The 24,956-nt window shown below is 43.1% G+C and overlaps 1 protein-coding gene across 1 annotated transcript in view; it reads right to left on the bottom strand.

The window, feature by feature from the left end:
• Positions 1–22,050, bottom strand: part of LOC126101364 (uncharacterized) — a 29,542-nt gene extending 7,492 nt beyond the window's left edge. Inside the window, exon 1 of the mRNA XM_049912032.1 lies at positions 21,685–22,050. Within this exon, the coding sequence (XP_049767989.1) occupies positions 21,685–22,050 (366 nt within the window). The remainder of the gene's footprint in view (positions 1–21,684) is intronic.
• Positions 22,051–24,956: the final 2,906 nt, after the last annotated feature.

The raw sequence follows: 24,956 nt of genomic DNA, 5'->3' as shown, positions 1-24,956 counted from the left end.
TGCTCAGAGCCATTTTAACCATTCCATTACTTCAATATCCATACCTCTCAAGACACCCCCCCAGACGCCTGACACATGGAACCTGGCAGTAATTCCGGGCCTCCACGGTATGAAGCATTCATCACGTGGTCTAACAGAACCCGTTCGATGTCCAGCTTGGCGTTAAGGGGTGGTAGGACGTCAAACGGGCCAACTTGGAGCAGGAGAGTCATCGGACATTTTAATTTCTACTGTCTATACTTTTCCAAATAAATTCATAAAACTTTGTCAGCACGGCCAGGAAGGATTGAGGACTCAGACTCATAGCAGTGGAAGTTCAAAAACGTAGCAAAATACCTTTTCTTACGCGTGAAATTTAATCATTTTTTCACTTACTACTGACTGTATTTGTTGCTATAGGTACTCTTTTCTTCTCAGGTAAGAGAGATTCTTCTATGAATTTTGCTCAGCATACAAACAGTACTTACAGGTGTGTGAATCTCTAGAATTTTCAAAATATAGTAAAAACTGTGGTAAAAATAATTAACTATAAAATTTGAGTTTTTTCTAAATATAAAGCTTTAGATGTAACAGCTCATTAATTTTTTCACAAATTAAATAAATTCTAGAGTTTCATACACCTGTAACTATGGTTTGTATGCTGTGCAAAATTCATCGAAGAATCTCTCTTGCTTAGAAAGAAAAGTGTACCTATAGCAACAAATGTAGCCAGTAGTAAGTGAAAAATACACTCCTGGAAATGGAAAAAAGAACACATTGAAACCGGTGTGTCAGACCCACCATACTTGCTCCGGACACTGCGAGAGGGCTGTACAAGCAATGATCACACGCACGGCACAGCGGACACACCAGGAACCGCGGTGTTGGCCGTCGAATGGCGCTAGCTGCGCAGCATTTGTGCACCGCCGCCGTCAGTGTCAGCCAGTTTGCCGTGGCATACGGAGCTCCATCGCAGTCTTTAACACTGGTAGCATGCCGCGACAGCGTGGACGTGGACCGTATGTGCAGTTGACGGACTTTGAGCGAGGGCGTATACTGGGCATGCGGGAGGCCGGGTGGACATACCGCCGAATTGCTCAACACGTGGGGCGTGAGGTCTCCACAGTACATCGATGTTGTCGCCAGTGGTCGGCGGAAGGTGCACGTGCCCGTCGACCTGGGACCGGACCGCAGCGACGCACGGATGCACGCCAAGACCGTAGGATCCTACGCAGTGCCGTAGGGGACCGCACCGCCACTTCCCAGCAAATTAGGGACACTGTTGCTCCTGGGGTATCGGCGAGGACCATTCGCAACCGTCTCCATGAAGCTGGGCTACGGTCCCGCACACCGTTAGGCCGTCTTCCGCTCACGCCCCAACATCGTGCAGCCCGCCTCCAGTGGTGTCGCGACAGGCGTGAATGGAGGGACGAATGGAGACGTGTCGTCTTCAGCGATGAGAGTCGCTTCTACCTTGGTGCCAATGATGGTCGTATGCGTGTTTGGCGCCGTGCAGGTGAGCGCCACAATCAGGACTGCATACGACCGAGGCACACAGGGCCAACACCCGGCATCATGGTGTGGGGAGCGATCTCCTACACTGGCCGTACACCACTGGTGATCGTCGAGGGGACACTGAATAGTGCACGGTACATCCAAACCGTCATCGAACCCATCGTTCTACCATTCCTAGACCGGCAAGGGAACTTGCTGTTCCAACAGGACAATGCACGTCCGCATGTATCCCGTGCCACCCTACGTGCTCTAGAAGGTGTAAGTCAACTACCCTGGCCAGCAAGATCTCCGGATCTGTCCCCCAATGAGCATGTTTGGGACTGGATGAAGCGTCGTCTCACGCGGTCTGCAAGTCCAGCACGAACGCTGGTCCAACTGAGGCGCCAGGTGGAAATGGCATGGCAAGCCGTTCCACAGGACTACATCCAGCATCTCTACGATCGTCTCCATGGGAGAATAGCAGTCTGCATTGCTGCGAAAGGTGGATATACACTGTACTAGTGCCGACATTGTGCATGCTCTGTTGCCTGTGTCTATGTGCCTGTGGTTCTGTCAGTGTGATCATGTGATGTATCTGACCCCAGGAATGTGTCAATAAAGTTTCCCCTTCCTGGGACAATGAATTCACGGTGTTCTTATTTCAATTTCCAGGAGTGTATTATGAAATTTCACATGTAAAAAATGTATTTTGTTACCCTTTTGAGCTTCCACTGCTATGAGTATGAATTCTGAATCCTTCCTGGTCGTGCTCTCAAAGTTTTATGAATTTATTTGTAAAAGTATAGCGAGTGGAAATTAAAATGTCCTGTGGTGCCTCTCCTGCTCCAAGTCGGCCCGTTTGTCGTCCTACCCCTCTTAAGGCGACCGTGGACAACTACAAGATCCGTATGGCTGTCATCACTGAAGCCTTCCCGCTCCACTCAACGTAGGGGATCCGTCGATTTGCTGCACAACATTTGGGAGGCTGCACTCACCAGGGGTCTCCACACTCAAACATAACGATGATCTTGCGTCAGAGGATATTTGGACTAATCTGTGAATAACACATTTCGGCTGTGACGAAGTTGCCAGTTGTCATGAGAACGGCGGAAGTGAAAGACAGCGAGATATGGTCGCGTCAAGCGGGGTACACGAATGGGACGACTGGGCCATACGGTCCTTTCTCGTAACCTTTTCATTCCAGTCTGATCGGACATAGCGGCTCCAGTAGCTGTTCTGAAATCGTCTTGCTGTGCTCTGGTGATATCCGCGCGATGCTACAACACAGAGATGGTGGGATACTGGTCTTCATGTGCTTTTGTAATCCGTCGGTGACCTTGTCCAATTCACCTTGTGCACTGACCTGTCTCCTTGCAGCGTGTGCACAGATTATGGATGACAGATGGAGAGACAAATGTATGCATCTGCAGCAACACGACGGTAAGGCCGTCCTTTTTGGATAAAACAGACTGCTCTTGCAACTTGCATTTAATTAAGATGTCGCATTGTGTATCCTTGGCGGAATACAACGTCTACAAATGGCAGCTGCTACCTGTGTACCTCACTGGCAACACTGGGACATCGGTACTCTCTTCCGCCTAAGTTGTCACCTGACGCAATGATGCATGACAGTACCAATAGATGACGAATGATTTTAACTGTTCCACACAATGAAAGCGAGTTTTGGATGTAGCCTGTAACCAAAGACGTGTGCTCTCTTCCGAAAGGTACGCACGCGTGGGTCATGTGCGTGTGCGCGCGTTTTTATTCGCACCTTCTCTTACTCCGAACTGAGGAGTCCTTCGGGATACAGATGAACATTTTAAACAGCCATCCGATATTTGGTGCGTATCCAAATTACAGTGTCTCTTAGTCCCTAAGAAGCCCCAGTAAAGGTATACCGTGTCTTATTTAACCTTGTTTGGATTATTATGTAATTATTTTTGAAATGACTTTGTACATTGTTTCTTGTTATTACTAGGAAGGTTAACTTGCAATGTGTATGAATGGCGCGCTTCTACGTTGAAGTTTTGATTGTTGGTTTCCTGGAAAATAATCTTTAAATGGCCGTTCAAGTATTAATGTGTACGTCAATTTCTATCAAACATGTCTGCTGTTTGTTGTTTGGTGTATGTTGACAGCTTTGTATCGGCAGTGGTTGAAGCTTTTCTGTTCTGCTGGCGTGGGGCAGGGACGCGTTTTCATTCTGCTTCGGCGGCCTTCCCGTCACCGCACGGGGACTAGGTGGTGGCAGATCACACGCGCTTCTGAGGATCTCCTGCTCCAGCCTCAAGTTGAGTAGTTTATTATTATTCTTTTGGTATAGTGCCGCGGCAGGGGTGTCGCCGGATTACGAAGTAATTTACTCATTGTTTCTATTACTGTAAGGTCCTAGTGGGCGTCTGAAAACGGCCTTACCTACCACAGTGGATACACCGGTTCCCGTCAGATCCTCAAAGTTAAGCACTGTCGGGCGTGGCCGGCACTTGGATGGGTGACAATCCGGGCCGCCATGCACTGTTGCCACATTTCTGGGTGCACTCAGCCTCGTGCTGCCAATTGAGGAGCTACTCGACCGAATAGTAGCGGCTCCGATCAAAGAAAACCATCATAACGCCTGGGAGGGAGCGATGTGCTCACAACACGCCGCTCCTATCCGCATCCTCAGCTGCGAATGACACGGCAGTCGGGTGGTCCCGATGGGCCACTTGTGGCCTGAAGACAGAGTGCATAGTGGGCGTCTGATGAAAGTGTTTAGGTAAACATGAGCACTGAGTTTCTTGATTTCTTGAAAAACAAAGGGAGTTTAATTGTGATTATCTCTTTAATAGTGTTTCAGGGACCCGGTAGTTTATTTAAGTAATTAACTTGATTCAAGTGTAACAAGATTTTGACCCGGTAGTTTATTTAAGTAATTAACTTGATTTATGTGTAACAAGATTGTGACCCTCCAGTGAAGTTCTACTAATTGCTTTGGTTTTTAAACGTGGGTAGAGATTGGCTATGTTGGCCTTATCTTGTCTATACGAGAGCAGAATAACAAGTGGAAATGTATGCAATTTAATATCTTTTATTTAATGTCTTTTGAAATTATATTCAAGTCCTTTTGTGGGATTAGCCCACAGTTGTGAAGCTAGTCGCGTAGACAGAGTGCCGCCATAGGTTTATTTAAACAGTTAACTGTTTGTAATAGGACCATCATTGTATTGCAGAGCTGACATCTTCTTCGAGTACCATTTGCCGTTTTATGTATAATGTAAATGCACTTATGCATGGTGATTTTAAATTAAAGACTTTAACTATTTGTGCGTATTTGACAAAAATCTTGGTAACTGTTAGTCGGCTAATCACACAATTGTTATTAAATAAAAATATTTGTTTAGGAATGGTAAATGACCCTTTCACGCATTTTCCATAAATTAATCCCGATCCTACTCCTAGGTCGCAGTCTCTTCAATTGTTCTAAAGTGTCTACGTACCGCTGTGCGTTGACGCTGGCGCCCTGTTCCAGAAAGTCCGTGTGCGGCGTACCCTTGTAATCAAAGAAAAGGCTCACCATGACTTTCCCGGAACTGGCGTGCATGGTGTTTCGACTATGCTTTGATAACCTCGACATTGAGTACCCCTAACCTAGACGTTCGATTACGATGCAGAACTTTCGCTGGGAAGCCTTACACATCCTCCACGCAGCCGCGGTCTCCCCCTCCCCCCCCCCCCACCCTCACCCACACACACACAATTCTCATATTTTTGGGGCCCTGATACATTGCCCTTCGTAGTGGTTTGTTGTCGTCTTCAGTCCTGAGCCTGGTTTGATGCAGCTGTCCATGCTACTCTATCCTGTGCAAGCTTCTTCATCTCCCAGTACCTACTGCAGCCTACATCATTCTGAATCTGCTTAGTGTATTCATCTATTGGTCTCCCTCTACGATTTTTAGGTTCCACGCTGCCCTCCAATACTAAATTGGTGATCCCTCGATGTCTCAGAACATGTCCTACCAATCGATCCCTTCTTCTAGTCAAGTTGTGCCACAAGCTCCTCTTCTCCCCAATTCTTTTCAATACCTCCTCATTAGTTACGTGATCTATCCATCTAATCTTCAGCATTTTTCTGTAGCACCACATTTCGAAAGCTTTTATTCTCTTCTTGTCTAAACTATTTATCGTCCATGTTTCACTTCCATACATGGCTACACTCCATACAAATACTTTCAGAAACGACTTCCTGACACTTAAAATCTATACTCGATGTTAACAAATTTCTCTTCTTCAGAAACGCTTTGCTTCCCATTGCCAGTCTGCATTTTATATCCTCTCTACTATGACCATCATCAATTATATTGCTCCCCAAGTAGCAAAACTCCTTTACTACTTTAAGTGTCTCGATTTCTAATCTAATCCCCTCAGCATCACCCGACTTAATTCGACTACATTCCATTATCCTCGTTTTGCTTTTGTTGATGTTCATCTTATATCCTCCTTTCAAGACACTGTCCATTCCGTTCAACTGCTCTTCCTAGTCCTTTGCTGTCTCTGACAGAATTACAATGTCATCGGCGAACCTCTAAGTTTTTATTTCTTCTCCATGGATTTTAATACCAACCCCGAATTTTTCTTTTGTTTCCTTCACTGCTTGCTCAATATACAGATTGAATAACATCGGGGTGAGGCTACAACCCTGTCTCACTCCCTTCGCCACCACTGCTTCCCTTTCATGTCCCTCGACTCTTATAACTGCCATTTGGTTTCTATACAAATTGTAAATAGCCTTTCGCTCCCTGTATTTTATCCCTGCCACCTTCAGAATTTGAAAGAGAGTATTCCAGTCAACATTGTCAAAAGCTTTCTCTAAGTCTACAAATGCTAGAAACGTAGGTTTGCCTTGCCTTAATCTATTTTCTAAGATAAGTCGTAGGGTCAGTATTGCCTCACGTGTTCCAATATTTCTACGGAATCCAAACTGATCTTCCCCTAGGTCGGCTTCTACTAGTTTTTCTATTCGTCTGTACAGAATTCTCGTTAGTATTTTGCAGCCGTGACTTATTAAGCCGATAGTTCGGTAATTTTCACATCTGTCAACACCTGCTTTCTTTGGGATCGGAATTATTATATTCTTCTTGAAGTCTGTGGGTATTTCGCCTTTCTCATACATCTTGCTCACCAGATGGTAGAGTTTTGTCAGGACTGGCTCTCCAAAGGCCGTCAGTAGTTCTAATGGAATGTTGTCTACTCGCGGGGCCTTGTTTCGACTCAGGTCTTTCAGTGCTCTGTCAAACTCTTCACGCAGTATCATATCTCCCATTTCATCTCCATCTACATCCTCTTCCATTTCCATAACATTGTCCTCAAGTACATCGCCCTTGTATAGACCCTCTGTATACTCCTTCCACCTTTCTGCTTTCCCTTCTTTGCTTAGAACTGGGTTTCCATCTGAGCTCTTGATATTCATGCAAGTGGTTCTCTTTTCTCCAAAGGTCTCTTTAATTTTCCTGTAGGCAATATCTATCTTACCCTTAGTGAGATACTCCTCTCCATCCTTACATTTGTCCTCTAGCCATCCCTGCTTAGCCATTTTGCACTTCCTGTCGATATCATTTTTGAGACGTTTGTATTCCCTTTTGCCTACTTCATTTAATGCATTTTTAAATTTCTCCTTTCATCAATTAAATTCAAAATTTCTTCTGTTACCCAAGGGTTTCTACTAGCCCTCGCCTTTTACCTATTTGCTCCTCTACTGCCTTCACTAATTCTTCCCTCAAAGCTAGCCATTCTTCTTCTACTGTATTTCTTTCCCGCATTCCTGTCAATTGTTCCCTTATGCTCTCCCTGAAACTCTGTACAACCTCTGGTTCTTTCAGTTTATCCAGGTCCCATCTCCTTAAATTCCCAACTTTTTGCATTTTCTTCAGTTTTAATCTACTGTTCATAACCAATAGATTGTGGTCAGAGTCCACATCTGCCCCTGGAAATGTCTTACAATTTAAGACCTGGTTCCGAAATCTCTGTCTTATCATTTTATAATCTATCTGATACCTTCTAGTATTTCCAGGATTCTTCCATGTGTACAACTTTCTTTTATAATTCTTGAATCAAGTGTTAGCTGTGATTAAGTTATGCTCTGTGCTAAATTCTACCATACGGCTTCCTCTTTCATTTCTTTCCGCCAATCCATATTGACCTACTATGTTTCCTTCTCTCCCTTTTCCTACCCTCGAATTCCAGTCACCCATGACTATTAAATTTTCGTCTCCCTTCACTACCTGAATCACTTCTTTTACCTCATCATACATTTCATCAATTTCTTCGTCATCTGCAGAGCTAGTTGGCATATAAACTTGTACTACTGTAGTAGGCATGGGCTTCGCGTCTATCTTGGCCACAATAATGCGTTCACTATGCTGTTTGTAGTACTCCTATTTTTTATTCATTATTAAACCTACTCCTGCATTACCCCTATTTGATTTTGTATTTATAACCCTGTATTCACCTGACCAAAAGTCTTGTTCCTCCTGCCACCGAACTTCACTAATTCCCACAATATCTGACTTTAACCTATCAATTTCCCTTTTTAAATTTTCTAACCTACCTGCCCGATTAAGGGATCTGACATTCCACGCTCCGATCCGCAGAACGCCAGTTTTCTTTCTTCTGATAACGACGTCCTCTTGAGTAGTCCCCGCCCGGAGATCCGAATGGGGGACTATTTTACCTCCGGAATATTTGACCCAAGAGGACGCCATCATCATTTAATCATACAGTATAGCTGCATGCCCTCGGGAAAAATTACGGCTGTAGTTCCCCCTTGCTTTCAGCCGTTCGCAGTACCAGAACAGCAAGGCCATTTTGGTTAGTGTTACAAGGCCAGATCAGTCAATCATCCAGACTGTTGTCCCAGCAACTACTGAAAAGGCTGCTGCCCCTCGTCAGGAACCACACGTTTGTCTGGCCTCTCAACACATACCCTCCGTTGTGGTTGCACGTACGGTATGGCAATCTGTATCGTTGAGGCACGCAAGCCTCCCCACCAACGGCAAGGTCCATGGTTCATGGGGGTAGAATGGGACATATATCTCTAAGAAAAAAACTGTTTTTACAATTTCAGAAAAATATAAAAAATTTTATCGCTTTTTATTTATAGGCCTAATACGGATATAACTTTTTAGCGTACTTTTGTAAATTTATTTCTGTATTGCAGCTATCAATTCACAATTAAAATCATCAGAACAAACTGCGAAAACGTGTTATTACTGGAGTAAATTTCGTATTTTAATCCTGATGAAATATATATCCTAAGAGTCCTATAATTTTAGCGAATCACATCAATTTTTTACCATCGTATTTTTCCGTTATTTTATCCCAAAACAAAACATTGGTCATCTAAATAATAATTAAACTCCAATAACAGGACTGAGGTTGATATTTAGAATGATAGGGATGTAAAGTGATTATGATTAAAGTTTTACTGAAGCACACAGTACCACATTCATCGTTTACCAAGAAAATTCTTCCATGGCTGCAAATAATCATGCAGCGACTAACAGTGATTCTGCTCCTGCACTGACACGTTCGAGACACAACATTCCCTAGCCTCTGACGTGCAGTACAGTCTCAGATTGTTTATGATGGAAACTCGTAGCTTATACTTTACTTATCAATACGATACGTAGCATTGCATTTCATTCCTAGTTAATTTGGCCTTAAATCTGACAGCGATGGCGGCTCAAACATTTCTGCATGTCTGTTCTCTTAAAGAAAAAATAAATATGCTGAATAGGACAAATTATTTAAGGAGAAAGAAATATAAGAAATTAAGAATGCAAGGTCTGTATCCAAATGAAGATACCGACGTGTACGAAAGGATGAATTACTTTACGAAGGAACGTATGTGAACAGCAAAAGATGTAGGTATGATAAAGTCAAAAGTTAAGAAAATATAAAATTCTGTAATGCGCCTGTTAAAGAGAACGCACGAGTTTCAAAGCAAGTGTAACAGAAGTATTGCAGAATATTCTAAATTACACAAAACTAAACAAAAATATCTTCAAAATTATGTAAAAGGGTACCCTGGAGACATATAAGTGCAACGACTGAACAAAAGTATGAATAAAGCAAAATAGAAACTTAGGTTCGTTCAACATCATATTGCATCAGTTAAGATGTCAGGTATCATAGCAATGGTACTGTTCTGCTGTGGGCCTTGGAGAAATGTGGTTTATATTCGTTAATATCTGTTCCGTTTTACCATGTACCCCCCTGAAATAAATTTCGTGATAATTAGAGATATTATGGTAGATTATTTTGTAAGTATATGAATTATTACTATACGATCGGTCGTGCAGTTCTGTTCTGGTGTAGATACGCGTGTAAATCTTCTTAATATTCATCGTTCACCTCTATTCCTTTTCACTAGTTAAAATCCTGAAAAAAATTTAATTTGAGATATCTTTGATTTGCAAAGAGGGTCGATTTTATTTTCCACCCTGACTGTTATAAAATCACTGCTATTTATACCACTGCCGGATGATTTCGGTAGTTAGCTGTTTTCAAGTGCGCACGACTGAGCTCGTTAATTTAGACTATCACTGTTAGTGTTTGTATACAAATGAACATCTGCCATTTTAATGCGTGACCGCTGTCGTAGTAAACACGAACGAGAACAGAGTTGCATATATTCGTCAACACTTTAAAATAACATTCCTGCCCTTGTGACATACATACGTAAACATTAAACTTATATCGCACAGAACATTGGCCTATCCGGGTTCATTCGACGCTTCCATTAAATTTGTTCTTAAGTCCTGAAGACTAAATGCAAGTAGATGAGGAAGGAGCCTGTGACATTACTCTCGAGGCCAGCGGCGAGTGGATTGCACCTTGAATTTTTCTTGCACTTTTGAACACCTACCCACGCTACGTAGCCTTTGACTGTGAGTGTAACCGGTTTGCCTTCCTACGAAAACTGCTGTATTCAATGGCAGTGCTGCGGTACAAATCTCTACTTATAAAAAGAAAACTGAAGAATTAATGTGGTATTTAGTGCCAATGGCACGTAATTGCGACGGGAAACATTACAGTGACCATTTTTGGTTCCTTTTACCTCTTTCAAACACAATATGTTTCAGATCAACATTGCTTGAGCCGACAGTCCTGCAGTAAGTGGTACCTCCTACGTGCTTTTTCCTGCAACGAACATTTCACTAGTACTAAGCGGCTCGCAGACACAAAAGTACTTAGTGGACTTTGGGCAGTATGTTTAAGAATGGAACGATATTATAGCGCATATTAAAACCAAATACTGTCGGAATACCTCATACACTACTCTCACATGTTCCTAGTTTCCATCGCTAGATCTTGTGGAATAGCTCGGGCTAGAGACTTACATCAAATTGTACAAGGCATTAGAAATTCTGAGGAAAATGGGGGTAAGATACAGGGAACGACGGGTAGCATACAATATATGCAATATCCAAGAGGGAACAATAAGACAGGAAGACCAAGAATGAAATACTCGGATTGAAAAGGGTGTAAGAAACGAATGTAGTCTTTTGCCTCTACTAATCAGTCTATGCATCGAAGAAGCAATGACGGAAATAAAAGAAAATTTCAAGAGTGGGGTTAAAATTCGAGGTGAAAGGACGTCAATGATAAGATTCGTTGATGATAGCGAAAGTGAAGAAGAATTACAGGAGCTGTTGAATGAAATGTACAGTCTAATGAGTACAGAATATACCTCTTGAGTAAATAGAAGAAAGACGAAAGTAATGAGAAGTAGCAGAAACGAGAACGGTAAGAAACTTAAGATCAGAATTGGCGATCACGAAGTAGGCCAAGTTAAGGAATTCTTTTACCTAGACAGCTAAATAACCCATTATCGACGGAGCAACGCGGACAAAAAACGCAAATTAGCATTGGCTAGAAGGGCTTGCAAATCTGCTAGCATCAAACAGAGAACTTAATTTGAAGAAGAAATTGAGAAAGTACGTTTCTAGAACAGCATTGTATGGTAGCGAAACATGGACTGTGGGAAAACCTGAGCAAGAGGGAATCGAAACATTTGAGATGTGGTGCACAGAAGGATGTTGAAAATATGGTGGAATGTGAAAGTAAGGATTGAGAACGTTCTCCGCAGAATCGGCGACGAAAGAAATATACGGAAACAATGAGGAGAGAAAGCCACAAGATGATTGGATATCTGTTAACTTATCAGGGAATAAGATACAAGGTACGAGAGAGAACTGCAGAGGGTATAAACTGTAGAGAGAGACAGAGAATGAGATACATCCACAAAGTAATTGAGGGCGTAGATTGAAAGTGTACCTCTGACATGGAAAGGTTGGTACTGGAAAGGAGTTGGTGGCCCTGTCGAAAGACTGTGAGAGGGTAACAATGACGCAACGTAACATCTTCTGATGTTCAGGAAGATCTCATAGGCTTAAAGAACCTCAGGCTAGTTAACCCTATCCTGTTACCTACCATACGACTTCCATCTCTTCAGCCGATTTTATAGGTATTTCCAACATCTGCGGCAATCTGAATTGTCTTTCCCGGCCTTTTTTTTTTTTTTTTTTTTTTTTTTTTTTTTGCCCAGTTGCTATGAGACTGCTTGACACCCGGAAATAATTTCTATGAGTTAAAGAAAAAGATTGCCTAGAAGCCCAAAAACAGGCCGAAGTGTATACAGCGTTTCGGGAAGCCATGATCGCGTTTCGTGCTGAAATGTTTCTGCCCCTACAGCAAAATATTTACATATGGCTTTACACAACCATTAGGCTGGTAGCAGGGGCTTCACTAATCTCGAGCCAGGTTTCTGTTTAACGAAAGGTCCCCTTCAGCAAGACGTTGGTTGCATATTTAAGTGGCAGCTTGACAAGCGTGCATACTGAAGCACTTGACTCAAGCATGCTTCAGCGCCTGTAGGGGTACTTACGAGGCAGCATTTCAAATGTACAGCCTACACCGAGCAAGGCGACGCAGCGGTCCAAATACTGCACTAGAATTTCGGGGAAAGTGGGGTCGAGGTACTAGTCCAGACTTGCAGAATCAGACTTTAAGGTTTCCATTTTCTGTCGAAAGAATACAATACTTCCATAAGCTCCTTGTTTTTGAGAGAAAAGTGCTTCGGACGATCGTCGGTCCGGTTCTGGATGCAGATACAGGGGAATGGAGGATCAGATACAACCAAGAGCTCGAGGAACTGTACCAGCAGCCCAACATAGCAGGAACTGTCAAAGCCAAACGAATGCAGTGGGCCGGCCATTTGGCCCGGATGGAGGATCACAGATGGCCTCGGAAGCTCCTGGATTTCACAGCTACAGGGAAGAGACCGCCAGGGAGACCCAAGAAGCGTTTGAGGGATGGACTCCATGAAGATTTAAACCAAGTGTCAATAGATGTGGACGAATGGCGGATAGCAGCAATGGACAGAATACAGTAGAGGAAGAAACTTGTAGATGGGTGCGGTCCACTGGGCCGGATCACGTAGTAATGGTAGTAGTAGTAGTAGTAGTAGTCAAAAGAATACGTTCGATTTGTTTCCCTACTCTTGTCCTATTCAATAAAGTGTTCCGTATATATTGCCCTAGTCCTCGGATAGACGTTGAACTCTCAATTTCTTTCCTTCTAAAACAACTTTCTTACGTCGTAATTTCTAGTTCTGCAAGTTACAAAGGCTGCTGATTACGCGTAGCCTTGTACAAACAAACTTCGACCTGCACTTAATCTTCGAAGTGGCAATGTGTTGAGCGACCTAAATCAAATCAAAAACATCTTAACGGAAGGGTCTATCCGGCCGTATGATATCCAACCTCATTCCTGGCGTATTAGTTTTTCAAAATGCAATTAACTCTCCATTAAAGAAACTGTTATTAAAAACACACTCTTCTTGAGGACCTTCCTAGGGTAGGAGGAAGTTGCAAGGTAATTGAAATTTTGGTCTGTCACAGATGAAGTCTATATACCAATAGATACATGTAGATGTGTATCTGAGATCCTTAGAACCTTTCTGTGGACGCAATAAATCGTTCTGTTGTTTTCAGTTTTTGTACTGGAGTTTTATCTGTTTTTAACCTTGTCAGATTAGAGCCTGGAGGTCATTTATGACATTGCACTGGGGTTCTGAGCATAGAGTAGTGTTTTCTACATAGAGGGTGGTGTGCCTAGGGACTCGTAATGCTTTTTGGTCGGTACTTGAGTCTCATTTTAGACTCGTATGAAGGAATGCACACTAGAGACTGCCGTAAGTAGTAGCCGCCATTTTCTACAATTTTTGTTGTTGTTACACAGGACGCTGTGTTTTTCGCAGCGTTTGCAATTATTTCGCGCTCTACACATATAAGTGCTGTATAATAGACACATTAAAAAGGTATGCAAGACCTCGGTTCCGAGAGTTCCAGAACCTATACAGAATATTGGAATAGAGATCAACATAAACATCATTTCCGCCCTTTTTACTGCTCATGAAAACATACATTGCATGTTGCACCATCACACAGTGAGAGCTTCAGATGTGGTCCTCCAGATTGCTGAACAACCCGTATTTCTAATTCCCAGTAGCACGTCCTCTTGCATTGATGCATGCCTGTATTTGTCGTGGCATACTACCCACAAGTTCATCAAGGCACTGTTGGTCCACATTGTCCCACTCTTCAACGGCGAATCGTCGTAGATGTCTGGAGGACATGCTGGCTACTGTAGTCGAGCGATGTCGTTATCGTGAAGGAAGTCATTCACAAGACGCGCACGATTGGGGCTCGAATTGTCGTCCATGAACACGACTGTCTCGCCAATATGCTGCTGATATGGTTGCACTATCGGTCGGAGAATAGCATTCACGTATCGCACAGCTGTTACGGCGCCTTCCCTGACCACCCTCGGCGTACGTCGGCCCAACATAATGCCACCCCAAAACAGTAGGGAACCTCCACATTGCTGCACTCGCTGGAAAGCGTGTCTAAGGCGTTCAGCCTGACCGCATTGCCTCCAAACGCGTCTTCGACGATTGTCTGCTTGAAGGCACATGCGACACTCATTGATGAAGAGAACGTTATGCCAATCCTGAGCGGTCCGTTCGGCATGTTGTTGGGCCCTTCTGTACCGCGCTGCATGGTGTCATGGTTGCGAAGTTGGACCTCGCCATGGACGTCGTGAGTGAAGTTGCACATCATGCAGCCTATTGCACACAGTTTGAGTCGTAACACGACGTCCTGTGGCTACAAAAAAAGCATTATTCAAAATGGTGGCGTTGCTGTCAGAGTTCTTCCCAGCCATAGTCCATAGGTAGCGGTCATCCACTGCAGTAGAAGCCTTTGGGCGGCCTGAGCGAGGCTTGTCATGGACAGTTCCTGTCTCTCTGTATCTCCTCGGCGTCCGAACATCATCGCACTGGTTCATTCCGAGACGCCTGAACACTTTCCTTGTCGAGAGCCCTTCCTGGCACAAAGTAATAGTGCGAACGTAATCGAACAGTGGTGTTCACCGTCTAGGCATGGTTGAACTACAAACAACACGAGCTGTGTGCCTTCTTCCTGGTGGTATGACTGGAACTGATCGGCTGTCTGACCCCCTCCGTCTAACAGGCGCTGCTTATGCATGGTTGTTTACATCTTTGGGCGGGTTTAGTGACATCTCTGAACAGTCAAAGGGACTGTGTCTGTGACACAATATCTACAGACAACGTCTACCTTCAGAAGTTCTGGGAACCGGGCTGATGCACAACTTTTTTTGATGTGTGTATATTAAAGCTATTTGGAATATACTGGTAATCCTACAGGTGTAGAATTTAATGGTTAGTAAAATGATGTATGTACATTTCTAGTAATATTCATATAATAAGTGGCAAGTTATGCCATATTTCGTCGGTCGCGCAGTTCTTGTACTTAGAAACATAAAATGGTCTTTTGGCATGGAAAATGTGCATATGATTTGAGTCACTTTAATGTGTTAACATTAAATTTGTGTTAGTCTCCAATAGCTTCTACGAGTATTTCAAAATGTATTGAAGTTGTGACTGGTTATTGATATACTTCTACCTAATTTGATTTCACTTACTGATTGCTGTGTATAACACAGTAATAATGCAACAGGAAGACTATTAAATACAGCATTGACTAGATTTTCTCGTCTGTAGCCTTTTCAGTCGAATATTTGTTTTTAAGTAAACGACCGTATTGTAATTTGGGACTTGTTTTCACCTTTGGGAAGCTTGAATTTTGTAATTTCAAGGAAGAAGTTATCTCATAAATACTGAATGCCGTAATTTCAAAACGGAATAAGAAAGTAATCTTCTATTGTGGTGCTGGCTAGAGGCGACAATCTGAAAAGTGTACCAAAATGCAACAGTTTCCCCTAACTATTAAATCAAAGTCATTTAAAAAATGAAAATTGTTTTAATATGAAAAATAGTAATAAAATGATAGTAATGTAATTAAAAATGATTTGAATGGAGATGTGGATGTATCTAACGACACTGTGAATCACGGTATTGACAAAGTCCTAAGAGCAGTTACTAGCAGTACTAATACTACTACAACAACAACTGCTATTGCTAATACTGCTTCTGCTGCTAATAATAATAGTAATAATAACAATAATAATAATAACAGTGCTAGGCACTATACACAGTCGAAATGCTATCTGTCGTCAACAATGGTACAGATGAAAGGCTGGTTATAAAAGGAAGATGTTAAGAGAAATCTTAATCTCCCGATTCTGTAACAACAAACTGAGTAACATCAGCAACGAAACTGTTTATCAAATGATCGAAAAACTCCCACGCACAATGAGGAAAAGAAGAGCTGGTTTTAGGGACACATCCTCAGAATGAACTCAGATATATCCAGTAACATTTGGACTACTTCTTGAAAAACGAAATGAATTGCTTTAAGGAAACGGAGAAGGAGTTAAAACAACTTTAAATCACAGATAATGTGGTCTCGGAAAAACTGATAAAAAAGCAAAGACAAGAAAAAGAGGTTCCAATGCAAAATAAAAGCCAGACGAACGATCCAAAATCTCAGGAAGAGAAAGGAAAGCAAGTGATTGATATAAAGAACTCCGAAGTTGGGTGAAACGAAAGAAAAATTATACTACCGGTATTACAAGATGTGAAATGCATTTGTTAACGTACAAAAGTGAGATTTTTTTGCCATAGTGAGCGCTGACGGAGAGGAATTCAGAAAGACTGCACGACAGGCGACTTTGAGAAATGTGATGGACAAGAGGAGTACTTAGCTGTAATTAGGTACAGGCTAGATGCAAAACAAAGGTTTTTGAAGCTGAAGTCGAGTTCAGTTCCTGCTACTGAAGAGGACTTAAGCAGTGTGGCTGGGAGATGTAGTGAGACAGAACGGGTTTTACTCTGAGGGGAAGAAACATTTCCCTTGAGTTGTTCAGACGCGACACGAAATTAATACATGTTGCTCCTGAGATAACTACGGCTATAACGTCGATGTAGCTTCAACTTCCTGAGTAAAATAAGACAGAAATAGTACTTCATCTTATTAATCAGTCTTTTCACCACATTTTCGAGCACCTCGTCTACATCTTGATACACACTCCGCAAGCCACCCTACGGCGCTTGGCGGAGGGTAACTTTATTAGTCCCTTCCCTCACCGTTCCTCTCGCAAACAGAGCGAGGGAAAAAACGACTATGTGCTTCCGCATGAGCCCAAATTTTGATATCTTATATTCGTGGTACTTAACGCGCAGTGTATACAGGCGGCAATAGAATCGTTCCGCAGTCGTTCTCTAAGTTTTCTCACACCCGTTCTTCTGAAAGAACATCGCCTTCCGCCTTCCCCATCCCCCCCCCCCCCCCCCGGCCCCCTCCACCAGGGGTTCCCATTTTAGTCCCCGAAAAATCACTGTAACACTTGCGCGATGCTCGCACCTACCGGTAACAAATTTAACAACCTGCCTCTGAATTGCTTCGATTTCGTACTTTAATCCGACGTGGTACGGATCCGAAACACTCGAGCAGTACTCAAGAATAGGACGCACCAGCGTCCTACATGCGATCTCCTTAACAGGTAAACCACACTTTCTAAAATTCTCCCTCGAAGCTGAAGTCGACCATTTGCCTTCCTTACCACAGTCCTCTCATGCTCTTTCCATTTCATATCGTTTTGCAACTTTAGGTCCAGACAAACGACGTTGCTGTGTCAAGCAGGCCAGAACTAATGCTGTACCCGAATATTACTTGTTCGTTTCTCCTGCTCATCCGCATTAACTTAGATTTTTCTACATTTAGAGCTATCTGCCAACTGTAGATTTTGTGTAAGTTATCTTGTATCAACCTACAGTCAGTCAACGTCGACATCTTACCTTGCGCCACGTTGTCATCAGCAAACAACAGCAGATTGCTGCCCAACTTGTCCGCCAATCATTTATGAATATAGAGAACAATAGCGGATCTATCTCACTCCCCTGTGGCACTCCTGATGATACCCTTGTCTCTGATAAATATTTACCGTTGAGGACAACATACTGGGTTTCATTAGTAAAGAAGTCTTCGAGCGATTCACATATCTGTGAACCTATTCCATATGCTCGTACCTTCATTAAGAGCCTGCAGTGAGGCATCGTGTCCAAAGCTTTCGGAAAATCTATAAGTACGGAATCTGCCTGTTGTCCTTCAATAGTATGCAGTATCTCAAGTAAGAAAAGGGCAAGCTGAGTTTCACACGAGCGATGCTTTCTAATACCGTGGTGATTCGTGGACATAAGCTTCTCGGTATCAAGAAAATTTATTATAATCGAAGTGAAAATATGTTCAAGGATTCTTCAGCAAACCAAACTTAGGGCTATTGACCTGTTATTTTGGGGGTCCGCTCTTCTACCCTTCTTAAACAAACGAGTCACCGGCGCTGTTTTCCAGTCGTTTGGGACTTGGCGCTTGGCGAGAGATTCGCTATAAATGCGAGCAAGGAAAAAGGCCAGCGTCATATATGCTGTGACTCCTACAATGTTGGAACGTGCGGACACTCTCACTCTACGTGATCGAAGGACCGTAGTGAAAGACCACACGCCCGTACTGGACGACTCTGTTGGTAATGATGACACGTTCGTCCGCCATATGAGGTACTGAAAGGTATGTGCCCGCTGGGTTTCTCAACACATAACAGAAGACCATAAAGAACAACAAAGGATCATGTGTGCGGTATTGCTTGCACGTTACGAGGCTCATCGCGACAATTTTTTCTTGATTATCGTCGCAGGTTGTGAAACATGGGTTCACAACTTCGAATCGGAAACAAAACGGCAGTCCGTGCAGCACCACACCACCTGTCCTCTGAATAAAAAGGTCAAACCAACTGCGACATGGTCGCGTATGCAAACAGTGATCCAATACTGTCAAATGTTTTTTATTCCAGTTTTTGATCACAATATGAATTCTTTAGACGATGACCGGTTTCCGTCCGCAATGACCATTATCAGATCTTTTTTACACCATGTCCTAAAGTGATGCCATTATGGTCTTATCACTTTAGGACATGGTGTAAAAGAGATCTGAGGATGGTCATTTCGGACTGAAACCGGTCATCGTCTAAAGAATTCATATTGTGATCATAGTGGAATAAAAAACATTTAAGAAGGTCAAAACCGCACCCTCAGCCTCTAAAGTGACGGGGATGGTCTTGTGGGACTGTACACAGGTCGTCGTGTGACTAGGGCCTCCCTTCGGGTAGACCGTTCGCCGGGTGCAAGCCTTTCGACTTGACGCCACTTCGGCGACTCGCGCGTCGATGGGGATAAAATGATTAGGACGACACCTAGCGGAGAAAATCTATGACCCAGCCGGGAATCGAACCCGGACCCTTTTGGTTTATCTCATTATGTTCTATACTGCTCGTTGAATTTGTTCGGGGCGGACGTCCGATGACGCCCATTTAGGTTCTCCCGTGATCTGTTCACTCAGTTTTTTATTACAGAGGGTAGCTAACCCTTTGACCGAACACGTTGAGCTACCGTGCCGGCGACCCTTCGGACTGACACTCTGTCGCGCTGAAGACTCAGCTACCGGGGACCGACACTGTACACAGGTAATTCTTTCTGATGTTCTCCCTCATAGTGCAACGCCCAACTCTGCAATGTATTCTGCCACCTTCATGAAATTGAAAAAAAAACGACTTCATCGTGTTCGCCTTCACAGAAATTCAAAGGCACGATTCTTTCTCCATGAGAACGTAAGGCCTCATACAAATCTCCGCACCCTAGAGGAGGTCTCAAAACTTAACAAGAGAATTCTTCCTCATTCGCCCTACAGCTCGGATTTCGCAGCTTGCGACTTCCATCTATTTGGCCCAATGAAGGACACACTCTGCCGGAAGCAGTATGTGGATGATAGGAAGGTCAGTCATGCAGCAACACGTTGGCTGAGACGTTGACCAGTACAGTGGTATCGTGCGGGGATACAGACCTTCAAATAAGGCGGTTTAACGCCGTTGCACTGAACGGAGATTATCTTGAAAAATACACTACTGCCCATTAAAATTACTACACCAAGAATAAATGCTCATGATAAACGGGTATTCATTGGACAAATATATTATACTAGGACTGACGTGTAATTATTACATTTTCACGCAGTTTGGATGCATAGACCCTGAGAAATCCGTACCCAGAACAACCACCTCTACCCGTAATAACGGCCTTGATACGCCAGGGCATTGAGTCAAACAGAGCGTGGATGGCTAGTACAGGTACAGCTGCCCATGCAGCTTCAACACGATACGACAGTTCATCATGAGTAGTGACTGGCGTATTGTGACGAGCCAGTTGCTTGGCCGCTATTGACCAGACGTTTTCAATTGGTGAGAGATCTGGAGAATGTGCTGGCCAGGGCAGCAGTCGAACATTTTCTGTATCCAGAAAGGCCCGTACAGGATCTGCAACATTCGGTCATGCATTGTCCTGCTGAAATGTAGGGTTTCGCAGGAATCGAATGCTGGATAGACCCAAGCATCGTAACACATCTAAAATGTAACGTCGACTGTGCAAAGTACCGTCAATGCGAACAAGAGGTGACCGATACGTATAACCAATATCACCGCATACCATCACGCCGGGTGATACGCCAGTATGTCGACGAATACACGCTTCCAATGTGCGTTCACCACGATGTCGCCAAACACGGACGCGACCATCATGATGCTGTAAACAGAACCTGGATTCATCCGAAAAAATGACGTTTTGCCATTCGTGCACCCAGGTTCGTCGTTGAGTACACCATCGCAGGCGCTCCTGACTGTGATGCAGCGTCAAGGGTAAACGCAGCCATTGTCTCCGAGCTAATGGTCCATGCTGCTGCAAAACGTCGTCGAACTGTTCGTGCAGACGGTTGTTGTCTTTCAAACGTCCCCATCTGTTGACTCAGGGATAGCGACGTGGCTGCGCGATCCGTTACAGCCATGTGGATAAGATGCCTGTCATCTCGCCTGCTAGTGATACGAGGCCGTTGGGCTCCAGAACGGCGTTCCGTATTAACCTCCTGAATCCACGGATTCCATGTTCTTCTAACAGTAATTGGATCACGACCAACGCGAGCAGCAATGTCGCGATACGATAAACCGCAATCGCGATAGCCTACAATCCGATCTTTATCAAAGTCCGAAACGTGACGGTACGCATTTCTCCTCCTTACACGAGGCATCACAACAACATTTCACCAGGCAACGCCGGTCGATTGTTGTTTGTGTATGAGAAATCGTTTGGAAACTTTTCTCGTGTCAGCACGTTGTAGGTGTCGCCACAGCCGCCAACCTTGTGTGAATGCTCTGAAAAGCTAATCATTTGCACATGACCGCATCTTCTTCCTGTCGGTTAAATGTCGCGTCTCTAGCACGTCCTCTTCGTAGTGTAGCAATTTTTATGGCCAGTAGTGTAGGATTTGGGCACCCATATAGTGGAGAATAATGTGGCGTAGTGGAAAGCTGGACTCGTAATTTGTAAACAGTTATTCGCCCTCTAAAGGAAGTAAATTTCGAAGAAATGTCCAGCTGTCACTATACCTGAGCGACCGCAGAGGATCGAAAAATTTGGTGATTAGCTTTCACGACTCAGTGCGTAGTGTTCTTTGCACGTGCAGTACTAATGCATACTCTGTGACTTTTCCTGTTCGCTTCAGCGGGCACTAAGCAACATAGGGGCACTGTGCGTCGGTCAGGCCGCCCCAGCGCCCCGCCGTGCACCGCCGGCCCAACCGGGACCGCTACCCGACCCCCGCAGGCGTCCGCCGCCCGCACGGACCCAGGCACGCGCACCGACACGGCGCCCGCGGCCGGCGGCGACCGGCGGGGGCGTCGATCGCGGCCCCCAGGCTTGGCTCCTCGCCTCGGCTCGCCTCTCCTGGTCCCTCCTGGCCCGCGACGCCGTATTGATCCCTGGTCCGCGGCGCAGCGTAGCGCCGCATGTCGGCCGCATTTTTCCTCCTTGTTTAGCGTCCGTTTTTCTCCTTGTTTAGCGTCCGGTCTTCCTTCCCGGTGCCACCGCGCAACCCTCTCCTCCTCATCCTCCTCCTCCTCCTCCTCCTCCTCCTCCTTGTCTGCATCCGGTTTCCGGCGCCTCCTCCTGCTCCGCATCCGTGTCCCGCTATTTGTCTGCAGCGGTCGACAACTGCAGCACCTGTCAACAAACATTGTCTACGAGAGGCGTCCAATTAGTAATGCAACAAATTTTTTTTCTGAATTCAGATTGGCTCCATTCAGAATCCAACACACGATAGTGTAACCTCCCCACAAATATACTTTTTTATTAATAAATAATATGAATATGATTCTAATTTAGTGTAACCTCAAAACAAAATTTCTTTCCCATTTAAAGTGCCCACAAAATTCATTCACATCTAATGTAAGCTCAAAACAGAAAAATTCCTAAACCTCTCAACAGTAAAAATTATAATTAGGTCGTTCACATTCATGTGTAACGTCCCAACAAAAAAAAAATAAATTCAGTAACCTGGTAATAATACAATGTAACTAACCCCTCAATTAAATTGTCACTCACTTATGACTTTTCAATAATTGACTATGAATTTAACCTGATAAATTTTGGACGTCAGCAGTGCTGCGTCATGGCCCTGAAAGATCATTCTGAATAAAAAAAGGAAAAATTGTTACCTCATTGAAATCGCCGGATAACGCATATATATCTGCTCTTAAAATAATATTTTCTGGCACAGCCCTGTGCAATGCTGGCCGATAGATTTGTCATTTATGAAAGGAAGCAACTGATTTTTCTTTTGCAGCAATCGGGATGATCATGGATGGGAGAAATTAGTAAATTCTTTAAACTGAAATGAATGGTTGTTAAAAGTTACTTTTTATGAGAAAGATTATTATTACGAGATTTTAAAAACATTTGCATGGGACTTGAGATGGCATTACTACATACGCGTGAGGCTGCTTTTTTCCTTATACAATAATACTCAGGCTCCGGCATCACTGCACCGCGACCGGCCACCCAACACGATACACCAGACCATACCAGAGCAGACTGCAGACTAGCAACAACTTACTGCTACAGCTACACAGTTCCTACTGCAGTCAACACTGCTCTCTGGTCAGAGATTCTCTGTACCTTGCATATCGCAGGCAGCGCATGAGCAATACATCGAAATTACATCTGCTCGGACCTCTTACATAACCCCTCACTGCGGGGGCAAAAATTTGGCAGCGATGGTGAGTCAATTGGACTTGCCATGAGCAACAAATTTTTCTTAATTAACTAAGTTTACAGTCACAGAATATATACATATATATAAGCGCAGAACATGAAATGAAATAGAGTTCACATGCACTGAGTACAGTACATATCAAGAAATGACAAAACATATTAACAAATGACATAAAGTGCACACGCACTGTATATATTTTTTTACCATTTTACAAGAACTAGTATAGGAAAGGGAAGGATTGCATCATGGTTGTAGCACAGTAGGTTGCACGTAGCTGCACTGAAAGTCCATATCTTTCTACAGAAGCACAACACCAAGTGAGACAATCTGAAGTTCTCTTCCCTGAAGTATTAGTCAGTGTAGCCAAAACACTGAAATGTCGTATTAATATTCAGTGTTATCATTTTGGTAGTACATTAGGTACACCAAACAATGGGACCATAATAACATTTCCATCGTTCAAGGTGGTGGACAGCATGATGTGTCAACACCACACTCTTGAAGAATCCATACTCTTTCATCAGCGTAGAATTAGTGCAAATATAGTGCTCCATGATCATGAGGATGGACAGGACAAAAGGATATTGCAGTAATTTCTGGTAATTAGGTCAGAAGGTGAAGGACATTAAGTCTTATGCTAGTCATCATTGAGAATTACACTAGTCTATCAACCGATTTGAGTAATTGTTGGCACTCATTGCCTAGTTACTAAACATTGCTGTACTATGTATGGAGTATTTACAGAACATTATTCATAAGTCATCTAATTACAGTAAATATTGGCACTCATTGGCCAGTTACAAACCATTTTTTTGCATTGTTCAGAAGTGATCATTCAAAACAAGAGTTAATTGATGGCATAGCATTTACATAATTCGTCTAATTATAGTAATCATTGGCATTCATTGGCCAGTTACAAACCATTTTTATGCATTGTTCAGAAGTCATCATTCAAAACAGGAGCTAATGAGTGTAGCATCAAGCTACTGGTATTCATATATGATATCGTGTGAGTGACATAAGACAAATTTAAAATATAAGAAATAGTGGCATTCATTGACCAGTTACTAAACATATAGCAAGTATTGAATATTAAAAAACATTTTTCATCATTCAAGTGACATACGACATATTTAAAATAATTATTGGCACTCATTGCCAGTTACAAAGTATTCATATCGTTTTATAAAACATTATTCAGTATTATTCAGAAGTCATCATTCAAGTGACATAGGACATATTTAAAATGTAACACACTGTAACTATTACTCAAGGTCTGTGGTTAGAAAACATCTGAGAAATTTGCATTATATTTAGAACTAGAAATATCTTTTAAACTAGTAGCATTATTTGGTTGTATACTGGTAGTAGCTGGGACTGGTAAATTTTTTATTTTTTTATTTTTTAGTGGTTTCAATGCATTGCGTTGGGATCGATAATTGATTGCTGGGGCATGAAAATATTTGCTTTTGACTTATTGCTGCAAATAACGATTAATAATGTCATTCGTCATGAGTCAGCTGTAGCAAGCTTATGAACAATTAGAGTATATGTGATCACATTCATGAATGACACACACAAATGGGTAAAAAAATGCAAGTACTAGAACAAGTTTAATGACTAACTGCTTATAGCACATTAATTTCATGAATAGCTTCTCCTAGAAAAAATACAGAATGGATTATTGAGCTGAAAGAAGAAACGCAAATTATGCTGAAAAGTACTGAACTTCGAATTAACAGGTAATGAAACGTGTACTCAATATGTATGTACTCTAACTGTCCTTTCCAAAACATTCAGTCATTATACCAT

Source organism: Schistocerca cancellata, chromosome 9, assembly GCF_023864275.1.
Source record: "Schistocerca cancellata isolate TAMUIC-IGC-003103 chromosome 9, iqSchCanc2.1, whole genome shotgun sequence".
Classification (NCBI taxonomy): Eukaryota; Metazoa; Arthropoda; class Insecta; order Orthoptera; family Acrididae; genus Schistocerca; species Schistocerca cancellata.
Note: the sequence above shows the minus strand (reverse complement) of the source record. Positions and strands in the feature narration are given on the sequence as shown.